General features: G+C 51.0%; 1 protein-coding gene across 8 annotated transcripts in view; it reads left to right on the top strand.

The window, feature by feature from the left end:
* Nucleotides 1-17,768, top strand: part of ATXN7L1 (ataxin 7 like 1) — a 229,902-nt gene that overhangs the window by 175,376 nt on the left and 36,758 nt on the right. For 5 of the 8 annotated variants that reach the window (XM_059712797.1, XM_059712798.1, XM_059712795.1 and 2 more), the window contains 2 exons: nucleotides 1,248-1,470; nucleotides 2,487-2,510. In XM_059712797.1, coding sequence (XP_059568780.1) covers nucleotides 1,248-1,470; nucleotides 2,487-2,510 — 247 coding nt within the window. Of the gene's footprint in view, nucleotides 1-1,247; nucleotides 1,471-2,481; nucleotides 2,511-17,768 lie in introns of those variants that run through there. The other 3 variants (XM_059712799.1, XM_059712796.1, XM_059712803.1) reach the window with 2 other exon arrangements.

Raw genomic sequence — 17,768 nt, 5'->3', positions numbered from 1 at the left:
CCCACCGGACATTTGTCATCATTTCATTTATTTATTGAACACGTATTAATTAGGCACTCACTGGATGTGAGGCCCTGGAGAGGCACAAGAGAGCCAGAGGGGACTTAGGATTTCAGAGCCTTTGTGTTTTGGACGGTCCCGGATTCCTTCCTGTAATCGTGTACAAAGTTTCAGGGCATCTATAAATGTGCATTTTTCTTGGGAGAGGGTCCTTAACTTTGATCAAATCCGTCGTTACCCTGTAACAGCTAAGTACACAGTGGGTGGACACTAGAGCCTTGCTTCATGCACCTGCTGTCCCAGTCAAGTGTCCTCATCCTACCTATTGCATCGAGACCACGGGGCTGACTAGGTGTGAACAAGTGAGGCACGTCTGCCCAGAGCTCTGGTATTTTCTGTTGAACCCCAGGAAGCTGTGCTTGCCCTCCCACGTACAGGCCCCACATCTGTAGATTCTGCCTCACGGGTCGATGTCCTCCTGCATATCTTGGCTTAACAGCTGCAACCCCAGACCTCAGTGCGCCCTGGAGAGGCCACAGCTGGCATGTGGGCAGAAGCTGTGCCACGCCTGGTTCTCGAAGACTCTTTCACTCAGCCCTCGCTGGGCCTTCTGACCGTAGTGATCTGCTGCTAGTCGGGTTGAAGAACTCCCTATTTATTCTCTTGAGAGTCCTACCCTGCCCACTGCTCTGAGGGACCTTGTCGCTTCTGGGTAGCTTCCTGGGGGTCATGTTGGCTATAGGGCTATCCCACTATGTTCAGGAGACACCTGGTGTCCCCTCTGCTAGTCCTGTCGAAGTTGTTTTGCAGAAGGAAGGCCTGGTAAATGCCTCCCATGAAAATCCTCGTTTAGCTTATCAGCGTGACGTTTAATACGGCAATTCAGAAAGCCATCACGGCTAGTTGGTGGGAGAGGAGCAGATGTCATGAGAAACCGTAGTCAGTAGGCAAAGGAAATATGTTTCAATATGTGGATTTTCATTTTAAGTTACTGATCAGAGTCTCCATTGGTATTTGTGGAAATATCATTTTAAAAGTTATAATAGAGGAATTGAGTAAGGCAACTGCTCATTCAGGGGAAAAAACAAACAAACAAAAAACAGACCGTGGTCAGAACTGAGGCTTCAGGGATGCGGACGTTGTGGGATAAGCACTTCCTGTCTGCCTGCTGTATGAGCGAGGCATGAGTGTGTGAGACTCACCTGCTGCCGAGGGTGTGCTGAGCTCCATTCTGTCTCCCTCTGTAGAGAGAAGACACGGTTCAATGTGCAGACCTTCTCCCTCTCCAGCATCTCCACCCTCCAACTCCAGGACATCACTGGTACAGGTGAAGACAAAAGCCTGTCTCAGCGGCCATAACTCTGCCAGCAGCACCTCAAAGCCATTCAAAACGCCCAAAGACAATCTACTTACCTCCAGCAGCAAACAGCACACAGTCTTTTCTGCGAAAGGATCAAGGGACAAACCATGGTGAGTGTCCCCGTCACCACGGGAAACAGGGTTTACCCTCTGGCTTTGTTCCTGGGCGTCTTGTCTAAGGAGGGAAGGGACAGAAAACCCAAATGATGGGGTGAGAAACCGAAACATGGGCGGGACCACGGGACCTTACAGTGCCGTATGCCTCAGAGCTGAGCCAAGTTGTGTCTAAGGAAAGGGTAACAGGGACATACTCCTCCGTGATGCGGTCACCTCTCAATTTTCCGCCCCAGTGAAGAGACTCATTGGTGTCCACAATCAAAGGCACGGCCAGTCTGCCCAGCCGGGAGCCAGGCCTGGTCCCGTGCCCCTCCCTCCTCCGGGAGGCAGACCCCTGAGAGAGCCTCCCCGCTGTGAGCAGCTGGGTTCTGCTCCTCGGAATAGCTGCCAGCAGAGGCAGGCGCTGGGGACTGACCACGGGAGGAAGAGAGCAAATCCAAAGAGAATGTCACCCCTGTGATGGGGTGGGACAGAGCTGCTTGCAGGTGACTGGAAAATCAGAGACTTTTAATTCATTGTTTTATCTCAGCCTTTATCAGAAAGTCATAAAAGTTACCTGTGGAAAGGACAGATAGGAAACCAAAGTGAAAACGAGGACAGGAAGCAGATGAGTACAGGCATACCTCTGAGATTATGCTGGTTGCAGGCCGCCGCAATAAAGCGAGTATCGCAGCAAAGTGGGTTATAATATTTTTGCTGGTAGAGGATCTTGTCTTCAATTTGTAAAAAAAAATTACTGGCCCTGGCCAGTGTGACTCAGTTGGTTGAGCGTCATCCCGTGCACGCAAAAGTTGCCAGTTCAATTCCCGGTCAGGGCATAAGCCCAGGTTGCGGGTTTGATCCCTGGTCAGGGTACTTGCAGGAGGCAACTGATTGTTGTTTCTCACATCGATATTTCTCTCTCTCTCTCTCTCTCTCTCTCTCTCTCTCTCTCTCTCTCTCTCCCTCCCCCTTCTCTCTCTCTAAAATCAATAAAACTATTTTTTTAATGCAACATCTGTGAAGTACAGGAAAGTGAAGCACAATAAAACAAGGTATGCCAGTATCTTCAAATGCTGAGGGACCCTAATTGGAACTCTTAAGGACTGGCTTGTTACAGAGCCTCATGAAGACAGACAAGGGATAATTGTGGAGCCTGTCTGATTTATATATTTAAAGAGAAAAAGTGTTCTGTTAATTAGTGATAGTTAATTACACTTAAGTTCATACCTAGGAAAGCTGTGGACTAAAATCATCCGCCAATTGGTTTGTCGTTGCATGCTGGGGATTATGATGACTTTGTAAAGAGCTAATTACGCTAGATCAAGTAGAGCCTTGTGGTAGAGTGTTTAGCCACAGCTGTCAAGGAGGGGAGTTACCCGTCCTGCCGGTGGGCCTCGTGGACAAGCTTTGCTCTCTTCTGATCGCTAGGATCTGAGGTCAATCCTATAGGACAGTGGTTCTCAACCTTCTGGCCCTTTAAATACCGTTCCTCATGTTGTGACCCAACCATAAAATTATGTTTGTTGCTACTTCATCACTGTCATGTTGCTACTGTTAGGAATCGTCATGTAAATATCTGATATGCAGGATGGTCTTAGGCGACCCCTCTGAAAGGGTCGTTCGACCGCCAAAGGGGTCGCGACCCACAGGTTAAGAACCGCTGCTAGAGGAGGATGTAGCTGGTTAGGGAAGACCCAGCCTGAAAGTGACAGTGGTGGTGTCTCTGGGCCTCTGGGAGTGAGTCTCCCTCTTAGCAGTGACCTCAGAAAGCAGCTGAAGGTTGTTTGTTGCGGCAACATCAGGTGTCCTGATGTAAGCACAAGCTCCAGAATTGCTGCCTGTGTACAAATCTCAGCTGGGTGACTTTGGGCAAGTTGCTTGATCTTGGTGGGCCTCAGTTTTACTCGTCTGTAAAATGGGCTAGGAATAGCTCTATCCCATAGGATTGTTGTGAGGGTTAAGTGAACTGCCTCTTATAAAAGCAGCAAGTGCATTGTCTGGAGCAGAGTACACATTTGCTAAATATTTGATGATAACGTTATCATCATCATTGGTATCACGTGTGATAAAGGACAGCGCTCCTATAAGCGGAATAAAGGTCCAGAACTCAAATATCTCTGAAAAAGTAGAGAATGGCTCTGACTCAGACTGAATTTGAAAATGGAAGAGGATAACATCATTTAATTCGGAGCCCAGAAGTGAGCTACAGAGAACCCAAAAGAGGGAAGCGAGGCAAGGGGCTCAGGGGAAATAAGCCCGGAGGAGACTCTGGGGTCACAGAAGATCATAAAATGAACACAAAAAATGATAAATGGTAAACGTGGTCCCAGGGAGGTGAGACTGGGCACCAGAAATCCTTCCAGGAGACAAAGCTTTGGGAAGACCCCTGGGATTAGATCCGTCTCCACATTTGATTCCACCGACTTAGCACGTACTTAGTAAGACCTGCTGTGGGCAAGGCCCTTCCACTAGAGGCAGAAGGTGCTTTTGAAAGAATTGGTAAAAACTAGCCAGAGCCCAAAGAAAAGCAACCAAAAGAAGTACAAGGAGGGAAGTGGCTCTTATAAGAAAAAGGCTCCAAAACCTAGAGCCTGTGTAAAGGACAGAAAGCTAATGGTCAGTTTACCTAAGTTGAAGTAGGTAGATATTCTGCAGACAGACCCAGGGTTGCACCATGAAAAAGGCTGAGTGTTGATTACAGGGGTCTCACCTTCCTTCCATCAGTCAGGCTACCATCCCCCTACCCACCTTCGCCAGGGACATATGTTGGGCAGGCCGGAAGATCTGCCTTAGAGACTTCCCAGGCTCCGCATCAGTTCAGAGAGGCCTCCCCAGAGACAGTGTGGAAGAACGGGCGCTGAGCTAGGAGCAAGAAAAGCCAGTTCAAAGGAGCACCCTTCTAGTTGCTAGATGGGATGCTGCCTGATGAATGAATCACTTCATAAAGCCGATGTCGATCTTAGAAAACAAAAGGCACCACTTCAAGTCCCAGTTCAGTCACTATCCTCCTGTGTGACCTTGAACAAATTACTTAACTTCTCGGAGACTCATTTATTTTCGAGCCTAAAAATTTTGTGATTCTGCATCACAATATTACCTCAAAAATTTTCAAAGATTCCTACTGAATTAAGAGTTTAGCCCCTCGTCCCAACATAAGGGACCCTCTACAAACTGCCTCTAACCCCCCTAATCCAATCCTGATCATGCAATAGCATCCTGTTACTCCAGCTTCTCTACCATGTCTTTGCCTGGTACCTCTGCCTAGAATACCCATCTGTCTTTACTCAACCATTTAATGAGCATCTACTATAATACTACGTGTCAACTCTATAACGAGCACTGGGGATGTATTGGTCCCACTGATGTCACCTATGGAACCTTTGTGCCCATTAGAAAAAGGCCTGTATACAGTCCAGGACCAGGGTACACGATTGGCCGGCGGTCTTCATCCCCTACTTCACTTCCTCAACCAGGCCGCCTCGTGCAGTGCAGGACCTGCACAACTGCACACTGCAGCTCTGGGGATGCAGAGTTAAATAAGACAGACACCGTCTTAGGGAGCCTGTAAAAAGAGACATTAGCTAACACAGAGAACTATGTGATAAGAGCTAAGATACTGGGAGCACAGAAGAAGGGCAGCTAACCCAGGCTGAGGACTCAGAAAAGGTTTAGAAGAGGTTGCACAGAGCTGAATTTAAGGATAAGTAGAAATGAGCTAGACAAAGAAAACCAGGTTACAATGGTAACTGTTAGGATTCATTGGTTGGTTGGTTTGTTTGTTTTTTATTGATTTCAGAGAGGAAGGGGGAGGGAGAGAGAGATAGAAACATCAATGATGAGAGGGAATCATTGATTGGCTGCTTCCCGCACACCCCCTACTGGGGATCGAGCCCACTACCCAGACATGTGCCCTGACCCGGAATCGAACTATGACTTCCTGGTTCAACCACTGAGCTACACCGGCCAGGAAGGTTATATAATTTTTTACCATCATTTAAAAAAAAATTTTTTTAAAGAAAGTGGGAAGGGTGTCCCAGGCAAAGGTAACAGAATGGGCAGAAGTATTTGCATGTGGCGGGGGAGACAGATGAACTGGGTAGGTGGCTGGGTAGATTATCAAGTTCTATATGTACTAAGTTCAGGAATTTGGACGTCCCCTGAAACTGCATAGAGCTCTTAAAGGAGCAGTTTTCAATTGTACTGAGATCACCCTGACCGCAAGATAAGGGATGGCTGGAGGGGCCACTCAGGAAGCAGCAAGTGAGGACGCTTTTGTGTAATCCAGGTGAGACGTAACGACAGCATGGACCCAGGCGGTGGTAGTGGGCATCTGCAGAAGGGGCAAGATGGGAGAAATATTAAGGCAGAAAACAGCACAGGGCTTTGAGCTGGCTGTATATAGGGCTTGCAATACAAGGGAGGAGTTGAGGATGATGTCTAGGGTCTTGACTTGGGCAAAGAGGTGACTGGTCCTGTCACTTGCTCAAGAAAAGGACAGAAAGGTCCAGAGTTTAGGGTGGGGAGGAGAGAATGAGTTCAGCTGAGGAGTCCATGGAGTTTGAAGTATCTGAGAAACACGTATCTAGAGATGTTGGTGGGCATTGAATGTATGGACCCAGAGGCCAAGAGAGAGATGTGTGTTGGGAATGGAGATTTGGAAGTTGTCAGTGTAGACAACCAGGGGCATCGAAGCCATGGTTACAGCTGGGGCCTCCCAGGAAGGTGCGGGGCTTGAGAAGAGCAGGAACCAAGGTCGGTTCCCTGGGGAAGCAAGGTTCCTTCCACAGCATCCTGCCCCTTCTCTCCTGGCCCAAGTCCTCACTGTTCCGCACTGCCTATCCCACCGGCCGCCTTTCCTCGAAGCCCTTCTCTCATTCCTTCCTCCTGGGCAGCCTCCTGATGTGCTGGTGTGGACTTCATTTTCACCTCACCTGCGACCCTGTGTGTGATGCCACGGTTAGGCTCCCTGTATCCCTTCTGCTCAGCAGTCACTGCAGGGCCCCTGCACAGCAGGTCACACTCCGCAAACACAGTCAGTCCCCTTGTCAGGAAATACTGGTTGAATTGAATGAAATGGGTTGTAAGATTTCCATTCCTGGAGGCTGTTAACTTTTTATCTGCAATTGTTTGGACTGGCACTAGCCAACGGCCATATAATGTGTGCCACACGTGTAATTTTAAATTTTCTAGTGGCCACATTAAAAAAGTAGGGGAAAAGGCAAAATTCGTTTTTAATAATGTATTTTCTTTAACCTCACATACCTACAATGTTATCATGTCAACATACAATCATTGATATCATTTACGTTCTTTCTTTTATGTCTTCAAAATCCTGTGTTTGACACTTACAGCACATCTCCATTTGGAGATCTAAATTTTCATCAGAAGTATTTGACCCATATTTACTAGTAGATTTTATTAAAAATTCACAATTATAAAACAGATTTGCATACCCACGTTGTCCCAAACATACTTAAACATTCTCTAACAACTGAATCAACCGTACCTATCTTTACATGTTAATGAATTAAAATGAAATAAATTTTAAGACTGAGTTCCCTGTCCAGCACAGATCTGGACACCTAGGCCAGGGGACCCTGGGTGGGTCTCTGTTCCCTGCCTCCCAGGTCCATGAAGGTGGCTCCTCCATCTCTTTCATGTGCCTCCAGACAGGAGCTCCTAAGTTCCAACGTGGAAGGAACTCTCGCTTCTTTCTCACATTAGCCTGCAGCTGGGTGTGCGGTGGCACTGACCCCGGGGACCCGATCGGGCTGTGCAGTCTCCCCGGCTGACGTTCGTTCCCCTGCTCCAAAGGAGCTCCGTCTGCATTGGCCCTGGAGGCCAGGAGCACGCAGCCACACTTGGCCTTCAGACTGGAGTTAACAGCAGGTCAGGGGCGCCCTTTCCCGAGTAGCTCAGATGCACGTGGGCAGTGATAAACACCAGTGCTGAATCCAGGCAGACCCCCTGGCCCCTCACACAGATTCAGATGGTCTGTGGATTTGTTGTTTCTCCCTTCAAGTCTGAGGAGATTAAAAATAGCTCTGCATTAGCAGAAGGGGGGAAACAGAGAGGCGTGCCCCTGGATATGTCCCCTGCAGGTCTGCCGGCAGCACTCCCTGCTGGCCCTACACCCCGGATCCCAGAGCCCCTCCTCTGTCCTTCTGGGAAAGGTAGACGTCAAGAGGGAATTATGACTCTTCAGCTCTTTTGAGCTACGATGAGCGTTTCAGACTTCACTTGTGAGTCCCTCCTTGGCCAGGGGGCTGGCCCCTTGTATTGGGGACCGAATTGGCCAGCCTGACTTTCGCACCTGCTGTCGCTGCAGCTCCCCTGGTCCAGCGAGCCTGCTGAGCTGCCGCGGGAACACAAATCCGCTGATGTGGGCGGGAGTGGGGAGGAGGTTTTCCCCCCCTGCATGGCTTGTTGCCTTCTCCTTGGGCCTTATCAACCCACACACGTGTGCTGCATGCTAACTAGGCTCAGCTATTAAAAATGCAGGAGATGGGCCTGCTGCTCCAGAAGGAAAATGAGCCAAAGCAAGAGAAAAACCAGCAGGCGCCGGGCCTCCCGTGTGCCGACAGCGTGGTGGGAGGAGACCGTCTCCTCCTCTGGACGCTTCCACTGGGCGGCGTGTCCGCCCCGAGTGGGGGGGCTCGGGCAGGAGAAGGGCTCTGGACGCCTTCCCAGCGCTTTATGGGGAGAAAATGATAGCTGAGCAGCCCTGGCCGAGCGCCGTGGGAGAAATGGGGCTGGCTTATCGCTTCTGGCCTGGTGTTGGCATGAACTGGGGACAAGAGCCAGTATGGATGGCCCAGAGGAGTCCCCCCAGGGCTTCTGTCAGGCTGGGAAATGCTACAGACCCAAGGGCTGTGGGCCCTTCCGGCGGCCCCACCCCTCTGACCACCCCGATTCCTCAGCAGGATTCTTGCAGTGGCCTCTCTCTGGTCCCCTTGGCCCGCCCTTACTCCAGTCTGCCCTTTGTACTCAGCCTGAGTGCTGGTTGCCCCCACCCCGCTCATAACATTCAGTGGCCCTCACTTGTTTGCCTACAGAGTAGAAGTTTAACCTCTTTGGAGGTGGATATATGATCTGGCATTTCCCACTTGTCCACCTGCTGCTGCCAGTGTTTTAACCCCTTCGTTTTATATTCCAGACGTCCTCATCTATTTGTAGCTCCTCGAACATGTCTTCCACGTGTTGGCACATGCTGCTTCCCTCCCCAGAAGCAGCCTCCCTGCCTGTCCTTACGCATGTTTTAAAGTCTCTGTAGGAGCACCACTTCCTCCAGGAAGCCTTCCGGGACTTCTTGCACAGACTGAGATGCTCCTTCCTCTAAGACACCAGTATAAGAACTACCATCGTATATTGTATTATTTGCACCTTTATCCTCCCCTGCTCCCAGCTGGACCTTGAGCTCCTTGGCATCCCCATGTTTCAGCCCAGAATCTGGCACCCAGCAAATATTTCATAAGTGAATGTATGATGAGTGAATGAATGAACAAGGCTGTGAAATGAAACTGCTCCTTCCCCTCCTCACAGACATTTTTTCTGGTGCTAAAGGAGCCACAGCTAGAAATAAATTTCTTTTGATTGAGGGGAAACCAGAGTGCCAGTTCCCACTGTGGAATTACTTTTTTTCCTACGACAGTGACTGGAGTTAGGAAGGGAGAACTATGGTCCCGGATGATAAGAAGGAAAAGCTCACTGTACTTTGGCAAGAAGGGAAAGGTATTTTCTTTTAAATGAAAGAGGAGGCAAGTACAGTGCACCCCCGTACCATGGCCCCTGCATGGGGTTCGTGCCCACGTCCCAGGATGCACTTGGCCACATGAGGAAAACCCTCATGAGAAGGGGATTGAGGAGTTGGTGTGGCATCCACAGAGGTCCCTCCTGGATCCCCACTTACAACTCCAGCCCCTCACATCGAGATGGGGGGGGGGGGGGACAAGCTGAGGCCAGTTCTTGCCTCTAGTGGTGCAGGTGTGGGGGTCAGGGAGAAGGAGTGGGGCAGTGGATGAGGGCGGGAAGGTGGGGGGACAGAGGGCAGCAGGTGCAGGTTACTGTGATGAGCCCCAGAGGGGAGGCGGAGAAAGGGCAGGTGGGGAGGAGGACGGGGCGTAGACAGGCCAGCGTATTCAGGCATCTCGGGGAATGCTATCCCTCCCAGGACAGGAAAGCATTAGGAACTTAAACGTTTAAGCGCTACACGCTGACTGGGTTTTCAAACGGTCAAGGTAAGGACAATGGACAGCTCCTTGGGTATAAACTCAGCTGGCCTTGCCAAGTCACAGAAGTGCTCAGAAACAGGGACTACCAGGGGTGGGCAAACTTTTTGACTCGAGGGCCACAATGGGTTCTTAAACTGGACGAGAGAGCCGGAACAAAAGCATGGATGGAGTGTTTGTGTGAACTAACATAAATTCAAAGTAAACATCATTACATAAAAGGGTACGGTCTTTTTTTTTTTTTTTTTTAGTTTTATTCATTTCAAACAGGCCGGATCCGGCCCGCGGGCCGTAGTTTGCCCACGGCTGGCACTAGCCTCTAAATGCAGGCCAGGAGAGCTGGGGAGGGGGAATGGCGTGACGGCGAGAGAGTGTGAGCCAGAGGTTAGTGACCATGGCCCTTCACATCTGCATGGCACATGGCAGCTTTCGATGCCTTCAGAGCCCCAGCCCCTCTAGAGGAATGGAGGCCCAGGATGATGAAGAGACTGGCCAGTGGCGGAGCTGGGAAGCCGCCCTGGTCTTCTCACGTCCATGCTGTGCTCAGGAGACACCTGGAGAGCTGCCTGAAGTCAGACCCCATCTCTGCCCTTCACTCTGCTGAGTGAATGCCCTGGGGCAACCTTTCTAAGCCTCAGGTTCCTCCCCTGTATGTGGGGGCAAGGATGAAACACCATCTTGCATGTGAGCCGCATAGAGGGGTGCAGGGCGTCAGTGTCGAGGGAGAATGAGAGGAGTAAAGGTGGGTGTCAGCCCTCCACCCTCACTTTTGTCATCACTCTGGCTCCCCTACCAGGAAGAGAGACAGCTGCAGACTGCACCTTGCCAAAAGCATTTGTTCTGGTGGAGAGCTGGTTTGTTTTTTATTGTATGTGTTTTATTTTATTAATCCTCACTGAGAAGATTAATTTATTCATCAAATATTTAAAGCCCTTCCTAAGTGCCAAATACTGTATACATCATCGGGAGAACTTCGGAGCGATGCATGCACGTGGTCCTGGTTCCTGTTCTCAGGTAGCTAGCTCAAGGCCAGGCCACACCAACATCGAGCTGAAACCTGGCCCTTTGGCATGGCAAGTGCGGCAGATTCACCAGGAAGGGACAGCCGGCACTGTGAGGGAAGATGATGTCTCATCGGACCTGGGCAGGGGGGGGAGTGAGGTTCATCCAGAGAGGGGAGGAGGCACAGGAGCAGAAGGAAGTGTCAGCCTGTGTAAAGGCCCAGAGCCAGGCGGAGCTGTGGGAGGAGATGCCCTGGCAGGAGCTGTGGGAGGACCAGGCTGTGAGGTTGAAGTCCGTACTCTGGAGCCCACAGAGCCCTTTAAACAGCCGGTAGGGGGTCGGGTTTGCATGGGTGGCTCGGTGGAGGCGGATTCGAGCACAGGGAGGCGACACAGAAAGACTGGTGGTGAGGATCCTCATCAGGGCTCAGGCAGGCGATGACATGACCACAGGCCTGGCCTGGTAGTGCAGACAGGGGCCTCTTAGCAGGTAGGCTTGAGTGACGGAATGCCAGAGGGGCCAAGGTCTCTAACTGGAGTTTTTAAAAAACACAAAGTGCATCTAATTTGGAATAAAAAATGTCCTGAGTTTGCTGTGGGTCAGTGTGAAGACTACACTTTTGAAGGTTTGAACAGGATGCTTAGGGCTCGGGGTGAAGGTGATTTGGGGGCAGGGCTGCCGGCCCAGTCCGATTCCAATACAGAGAAGGAAAGAGCAGAGTGGCCCCCGGCCTCCCAGGCCACCTGAGAGGGAAGATGCTCCCGGGGGCTGTTCCTCTGTGAAGACAGGTAGCAGGGATGCTGTGCCATTGGCTCATTCCCAGCGGGAACAAAGACCGAGGGCCTGAGCCCAGGTCCCGCTCCGGGGAATGGAGGATGCTCTGTGAGGAGTCCTCTTCTCTCCCCTTGTGTCAGTGTTGGCTCCAGGGTTTGAAGGAGACAATGAATGTCTTGGCTGCGCTGGCTCTAGAAGGTGAGGGACAGGCCCAAAGGCAGGGGCAGCTTGCAGCTCCAGCAGCGGGAGCCAGTGCCCTCTGGTGGCTGCAGAGGGGAGTGCTCCCGTTTGCCTCTCCCAAGCCCAGCCTGCCCTGTCCTTCCTTGGCCAGCGCTGGTGGCCAGGGAGCCTGGGGCTCTGTCCCTCTCTGCACCAGCGTTCTCTCCGGAGTCCACTTGCTTCCTGATCTCCGCCGTCTCAAATCCTCCGTTCAGAGGTCCTGATCCCGTTCCCTGCTATGAATTTCACTGGGTATTCTTTTTAATATGAGGCTTTAGTTCTCATATGTGGACGAAAAGGCACTGAGCAGGTACAGTTGGTTTGGTCTAGGGTGGTCTTACCTCTTGCTGGACGACCTGCCTGAGGCGCATCACTGGAGGCTGGCTGGTCCCAGGTGCACTCCAGCGACAGCCTGTGCCAGGACTCTCCCTCCCTCTTCTCTTCCTCTCTTCTCTGGTGGCTGATTTTACCCTCAGTCTGGGGGCATCACAGCTCCCAGCAATGTCAGGACACAGTGCCCATAGAGCTCCCCACAGATTTGGGTTTTTTGGTTTGGGGTTGTTGTTGTTTTTTGTTAATCCTCACCCGAGGTTATTTTCTCATTGATTTTTAGAGAGAGTGGAAGGGAAGGGAAGTGACAGAGAGAAAGAGAAACATCCATGTGAGAGACATATTGATTGGTTGCCTCCTACACATGCCCCCAACAGGCCAAGGATTGAGCCTGCAACCAAGGTACATGCCCTTGACTGGAATCAAACCCAGGACCCTTCAGTCTACTGAGCCAAACCGTCTAGGGCTCCCCACAGACGTGGAGACCATCTTCTGAGCTCCATGCCATAGGAGGCCCCAATTAACATTTAAGTACCAGATATCCTACAGAGGCTGGTGCTGGGACCTCCTGCTCCCAGGACATCGGAAGCTGCCTAGATAGGAGCACATACAGTTATTCCCCTAGAAGACAGCTTAGAGCCAGCAAGGCCCCTCATGGCCTAGCATACTTCATGGTTACAAGAGACAACCTGTTTGTATGCAAGAGGCTGAAGTCCCTACTCACTCTTCCCCCAGGATGTGTTACACACGTAGGAGCATGGACCCCTGGGTGGTGCCTGAAGGCCAGGGGTTGAGCAGCAGGTGGGATTGAGAAACTGGGGTGAATGCTCCTAGAGAGACCTCAAGCCTGGAAAGGCTTGCTACCTACTTCTGTGTTTTCTCTTCTTTGCACCCCCAGAATGGCCTCCACTCCAGGTGAAATGCGAGGCCCCTGCTCACACCCATCTGCTGCCTGACCCACTCCTCCCCCAATAGTGGGACCAGCAGGGCTGGCAGGACAGAAATTTCTGATGGTGACAATGACTTGCTCCCCAGATATGTAAAGGGTGTCCCAATAAAATGTGTACACACACTTTAACAGCTGAGAGCTCAATTTTGAAGATGAAATACATTTTAATAAACACTGCCTTTATAATTATTCAAAGAATGTGCATACATTTTTTGGGACACTATGTGTGTGTATGTATATAGATATCTATATACATACACACACACACGCACACGCACACATGCACACACATGCACACACATACATACCCCAGAAACATCACGGTCCATGGGGAGAGGGGATGGTGTGATCCACTCTCCCCCCTTTTACATGTACTACTAGAGGCCTGACACACAAAAATTCGTGCAAGAGTAGGCCTTCCTTCCCCTGGCTGCTGCTGGCACCGGCTTCCCTCCGGCACCTGGGACCCGGGCTTCCCTCCAGCCCCAGCTTCGTCAGGAAGGTCATCCAGAATGACGTCTTGAAGACGTCTGGTCGAATTAGCATATTACCCTTTTATTATTATAGATAGTATTTGATCAGTTCAAATATGTATTATGCTCTTCATTTTACTGATAAGGAGACTGAGGCCCAGAGTAGTGAAGTCCCAGGATAATCTAGGCAGGGCAGCCACCCATGTCTGCGTGGGTTTTGCACTGTACAAAGCTGCTCATCCACTTGGCCAGCCACCCCTTTTCTAATCCCCACAAAAGCCCCTGATGCTGGGAAGTCAGGTGCTTCCCCACGCTGGTGCACCTCACGATGGAGAAGGCAGGATTGGGTCTAGGTGTGTCTGATTTCAAAGCCCGTCTTCCTAGCCATTGTCCTAAGCTATCCTGCAGCGCCCTCCACATCCTATGAATCTGAACAGAGACAAGGCGCAGACGCCTGATGCAGTCCGGCCTGTCCTCCCTGATTTTAGTCGCTCGCTTCTGGCCACTTCTACAATTCATCACAGTCAGCTTGCTCATCTCTCCCCCACCCCGAACTGGCCTCAGGGAAAGTCGCACATCTTTCTTCTCCGGCTAATCGCCTCTTCCCCCAGGTGAGAAACAGGGTCCCAGCCCATTAGCCAAGTCACTGCTGAAGATGCTTTCAGCTTCTTGGTGGGCGGTGGGAGCTCTGCCGGGAGCCCCTCTGGCACCCCTCTGGCTGGCACGACCCAGTCTTCTTGTTGTCGCCTCTGCTGCCAGGACCGCTGACCCCCAATACCCAGGTCTGCCCAAGTTTTCCGACGGAGGGTGTGTTGTGTGAGGGGCATCCAAAGCTATGCAGAGGCCAGGGGAGCGGATGCCCGGTGCTTCCTCCCCGACCACCAGGCCTGACCCCCCACCCCAGCATATTATTAGATTAATCTGGCAGATTTTCTTGTTTACCAGGCTCAGCGGTTGATGACCCCGTTTTCCGTTTGCTTCAGATGTTTACAAATTGGCTTTCTGAAAGTTTTCCCAATAGTTTTCCCCATTTAAAAAATATATGTATATATTTATTCACTTGTCAGGATCCATGTCATTAGTACCTCCTGTCGGGTGCATCACGACGGGACTTTGTGGCTTCTGCTTTGGGGCTGATTCTTCGTGATTGCCCGACTCGGCCTTCAAGGACGTCCCAAGTATTTCTTCAACTTAAAGAATTTAAATTTGACATAAATGATGTCATGATCGCAGCCCCCAAAATGCATCCATGAGACCCAAATAGAATTCCTTCTTTGAGAGTCTTTTAAAATAGGGTAAGTTTTAGAAGGCAAGAAACTGGGTGAGGTAGCCCTTTCAAGGCCCTGCCAGTGAGTCAGAGGTCCTCAGAGTTCTGCACATGGGCCTTTGCCAGAGGAACTGGTGGGAAGAAATCAAACAGCTGAGAACTCTCATCAGACACATCACCCACAGCACAAATGCCATATGCCTTCAGGCTCCTGCCTGTCCAATCCATCTTTCCCCTCGCTGGTAAGTGGAGCAGGGTTGGCAATGATTTCTGCAGGACTCAAGATCTCCTGAAGCTTTCTCTTCAGGCTTATCTGTTGATGATAAGAGAATAAAGCCTGGTCGCCAGGGGAGCGCAGCTGGCAGCGAGCCGCTGGCTGCAGGACAGCTGGTGGCACCGTAAGATGCTTCACCTCTGCCTTTTGCTGGCACCTCTGGACAGGGAGGGGCATGTTCTTGGTGCCAGGAGAACCCTTTTCTTAAAGCCTTGGTCCAGAAAGATTAAAAGAAGAAGAAGAAGAAGAAAGAAATACAGGCAGGCCATGCACACAGGAAGAAGACAGGGGCAGCCAGAGCAGCACAGAAGAAACCAGGTGGATGTGCCCCCACATAGCAAGGAGGAGGGAGGGCCGATCTCTCGGGCAGTAGGATCCTTTCCCAGGACGGAGGTGCAGCGATAACAAGGAGATAACTACTCCCAGTGTATCAGACACCGCAGGGGAGCAGGCTGCAGCCCGGCTCCCTGAAGGAGTTCATCCCCAGCGAACAGAACAGGCATTATGAAAGCAGCAGGGGACGAGTGGGGACTCACCTTTCCCTTTCAAATACTGCTCCCCAGAGAAAGGACAACAGTGAGCTGATGAATGCAGCTAATTGTGAGGCTTCTCGAAGTGTGTAGTTCACCGCTTAAGACTGGGAGGAAAGGAGCTTTTGGGCTTTGGCGGACCCCAGTGGTAACCACCCTCCTGTTTGTCACCTAAGCAAACAGAATAATAAATTGCTTAGTTAGTCATCTAAGTGTTGCCGACTACCCACCCCTCCCAGCGCCTAACCACACACGCGGTGTGTGAGCGACTGTGATTAGTCACAGAAAAGGGGGAGATGCCTGAACGGGGAAAGCAGGGGTCAGAGTCTTTTGGCTTCTTTCCAAACGGAAAGAAATTAAACCCGTTATTCAGGGCCACTGTCATGTGGAAGGGGCTTACCTGCCCAGGCTGGGGCGCTGCTCTGGCCGGGAAAGGTGATGGCCAGGAAGTGAGGGAGGTGGGGAAGGGACCGTGGGAGAAAGCAGACGCCCATTCTGCGCTGATGACTTCCAGGCAGCCACACTCCCAGGTGTAGACACAGGCAGGGATCTGTGTGTGAGCCAAGCAGGGGCCGGGGCTATCAGCAGCTTCTTTTGTCAGCCAAGCTCTCTGCTGAAAAAGATGGGATCTCTGGGATTGGTTTTCCACACTGTTCGGCCCCATCTTGCCATCATTTCCTCCTTTGTTCATCCGTTGGGGCTGTTGCCAGTGGCCGTGAAGGAACGAGGCTGAATACTCTATAAGACGGTTGGCGAACATCTGTGCTGGGAATGATTTTCTCTTCTCTCTCTCATTTCTTCTGGGATGTGTTTGACCCTTCCCACTGTCACTGAGCTGCCTGCTTCCCTTTCTAATATCCCACACAGGCCAGAGGCAGGTTACCTTAGAGGGGAAGCCCAGAACCTTTGGGGGAGAGAAGGGTCACCAAGGAGAAATGATCAGGCCTTCACTCTGTCGGTAGCCCTTCTCCATTAGCTCGTGGGCAGCCTAGATTCCCACCCACAGCTCAGTCTCCCTTCTTGCACTTCCAAGATGTGGCCCACGTACCTGGTATCAGGGTGTTTACTCAGTGGCTCAGCTCCTTACTGACCCACCTGGTCTATGGAATCCTTCAAAACATTCTTTTTTTAATCATCACCCAAGGATATGCTTTTGCTTTTAGAGAGAGGGGAAGAGAGAGAGAGAGAGAAAGAGAGAGAAAGAGAGAGAGAAACATCGATCAGTTGCCTTCTGTACATGCCCCGACTGGGGATTGAACCCACAACCTAGTCATGTGTCCTGACCGGGAATCGGTCCCGCAACCTTTCAGTATACAGGACAATGCTCCAACCAACTGAGCCACACTGGCCAGGGCCTTCAAAACATTCTTAATCATATTTTTTCCTAACACCTCCCGTTCCAACCCAATAAAACTCAATCCCAGAGGGCTGTGCGTCTCGGCCTCTCCTTGTGTCTCATGGGCTTCGATCCCACACCCAGCCTACAGGCACTAGGATCGAAGTCCAACAGGAGTCCCGGAAGCATTAGCAGCCGAGCGTATGAGCGGGCCACACTGGTTATGCAGTGGAGAAAATTCCAAATCAGAAGATCAGCCACAGATATTAGCCGGCTTGGCTCAAGCTCAGTTCCTAAGTACAGCTGGGAAGAAGCGTCACCAAAGAGATGAGTCAGCAGTGGCTGGTCCATGGCCGGACCCTGTGCCCGGTGCTCTCCCGGCTGCCGTGAGGAGCACGTGGGGGCAGAACATTGACTTCAGGGCAGAAACGCACTGCCCTGTGAGCATTTGAGGACCGCTTCGCTCGGCATTTAAATGTATTTCCGTTTGTACAGTGGTTCTGGATTGTTCTATCCCAACGTCGCCTGCTGAGCTCATGCGTGAGTACTCAACTCGTACCCAGGGCATTTCTCACAGAGACCAGAGGCCTTCCCTTTACGCACACGGGCTCGTGCAACAAGAGCTAGATCTGGAACTGAAAGTCCCTAACTTCCTTCCCTGAACTTCCTTGGCTCCTCCAAGAAGTCAGTCAGAGAAGGCCACCCAGGTGCTGGAGAATCGTGCCACCTGGCTAATCGTCCATGTGTTCGCGTCAACATTGGAAGTTTACCTTATTTCCCAAAGAAATTAAAGTCAGCAGATCAAAACAAGGGTGACAAATAAATCAACAAAAAGCTTTTAAGCCGGCTCTAATATTTTTTTAAGTCGGGATATTGAAGTATAATTTAAGTTGTATAAGTTTTGTAATTTGGGAGGGGGGGGCGTGTT

Source organism: Myotis daubentonii, chromosome 10, assembly GCF_963259705.1.
Source record: "Myotis daubentonii chromosome 10, mMyoDau2.1, whole genome shotgun sequence".
NCBI classification, from domain to species: Eukaryota; Metazoa; Chordata; class Mammalia; order Chiroptera; family Vespertilionidae; genus Myotis; species Myotis daubentonii.
This window is presented reverse-complemented; position numbering and strand designations above follow the sequence as displayed.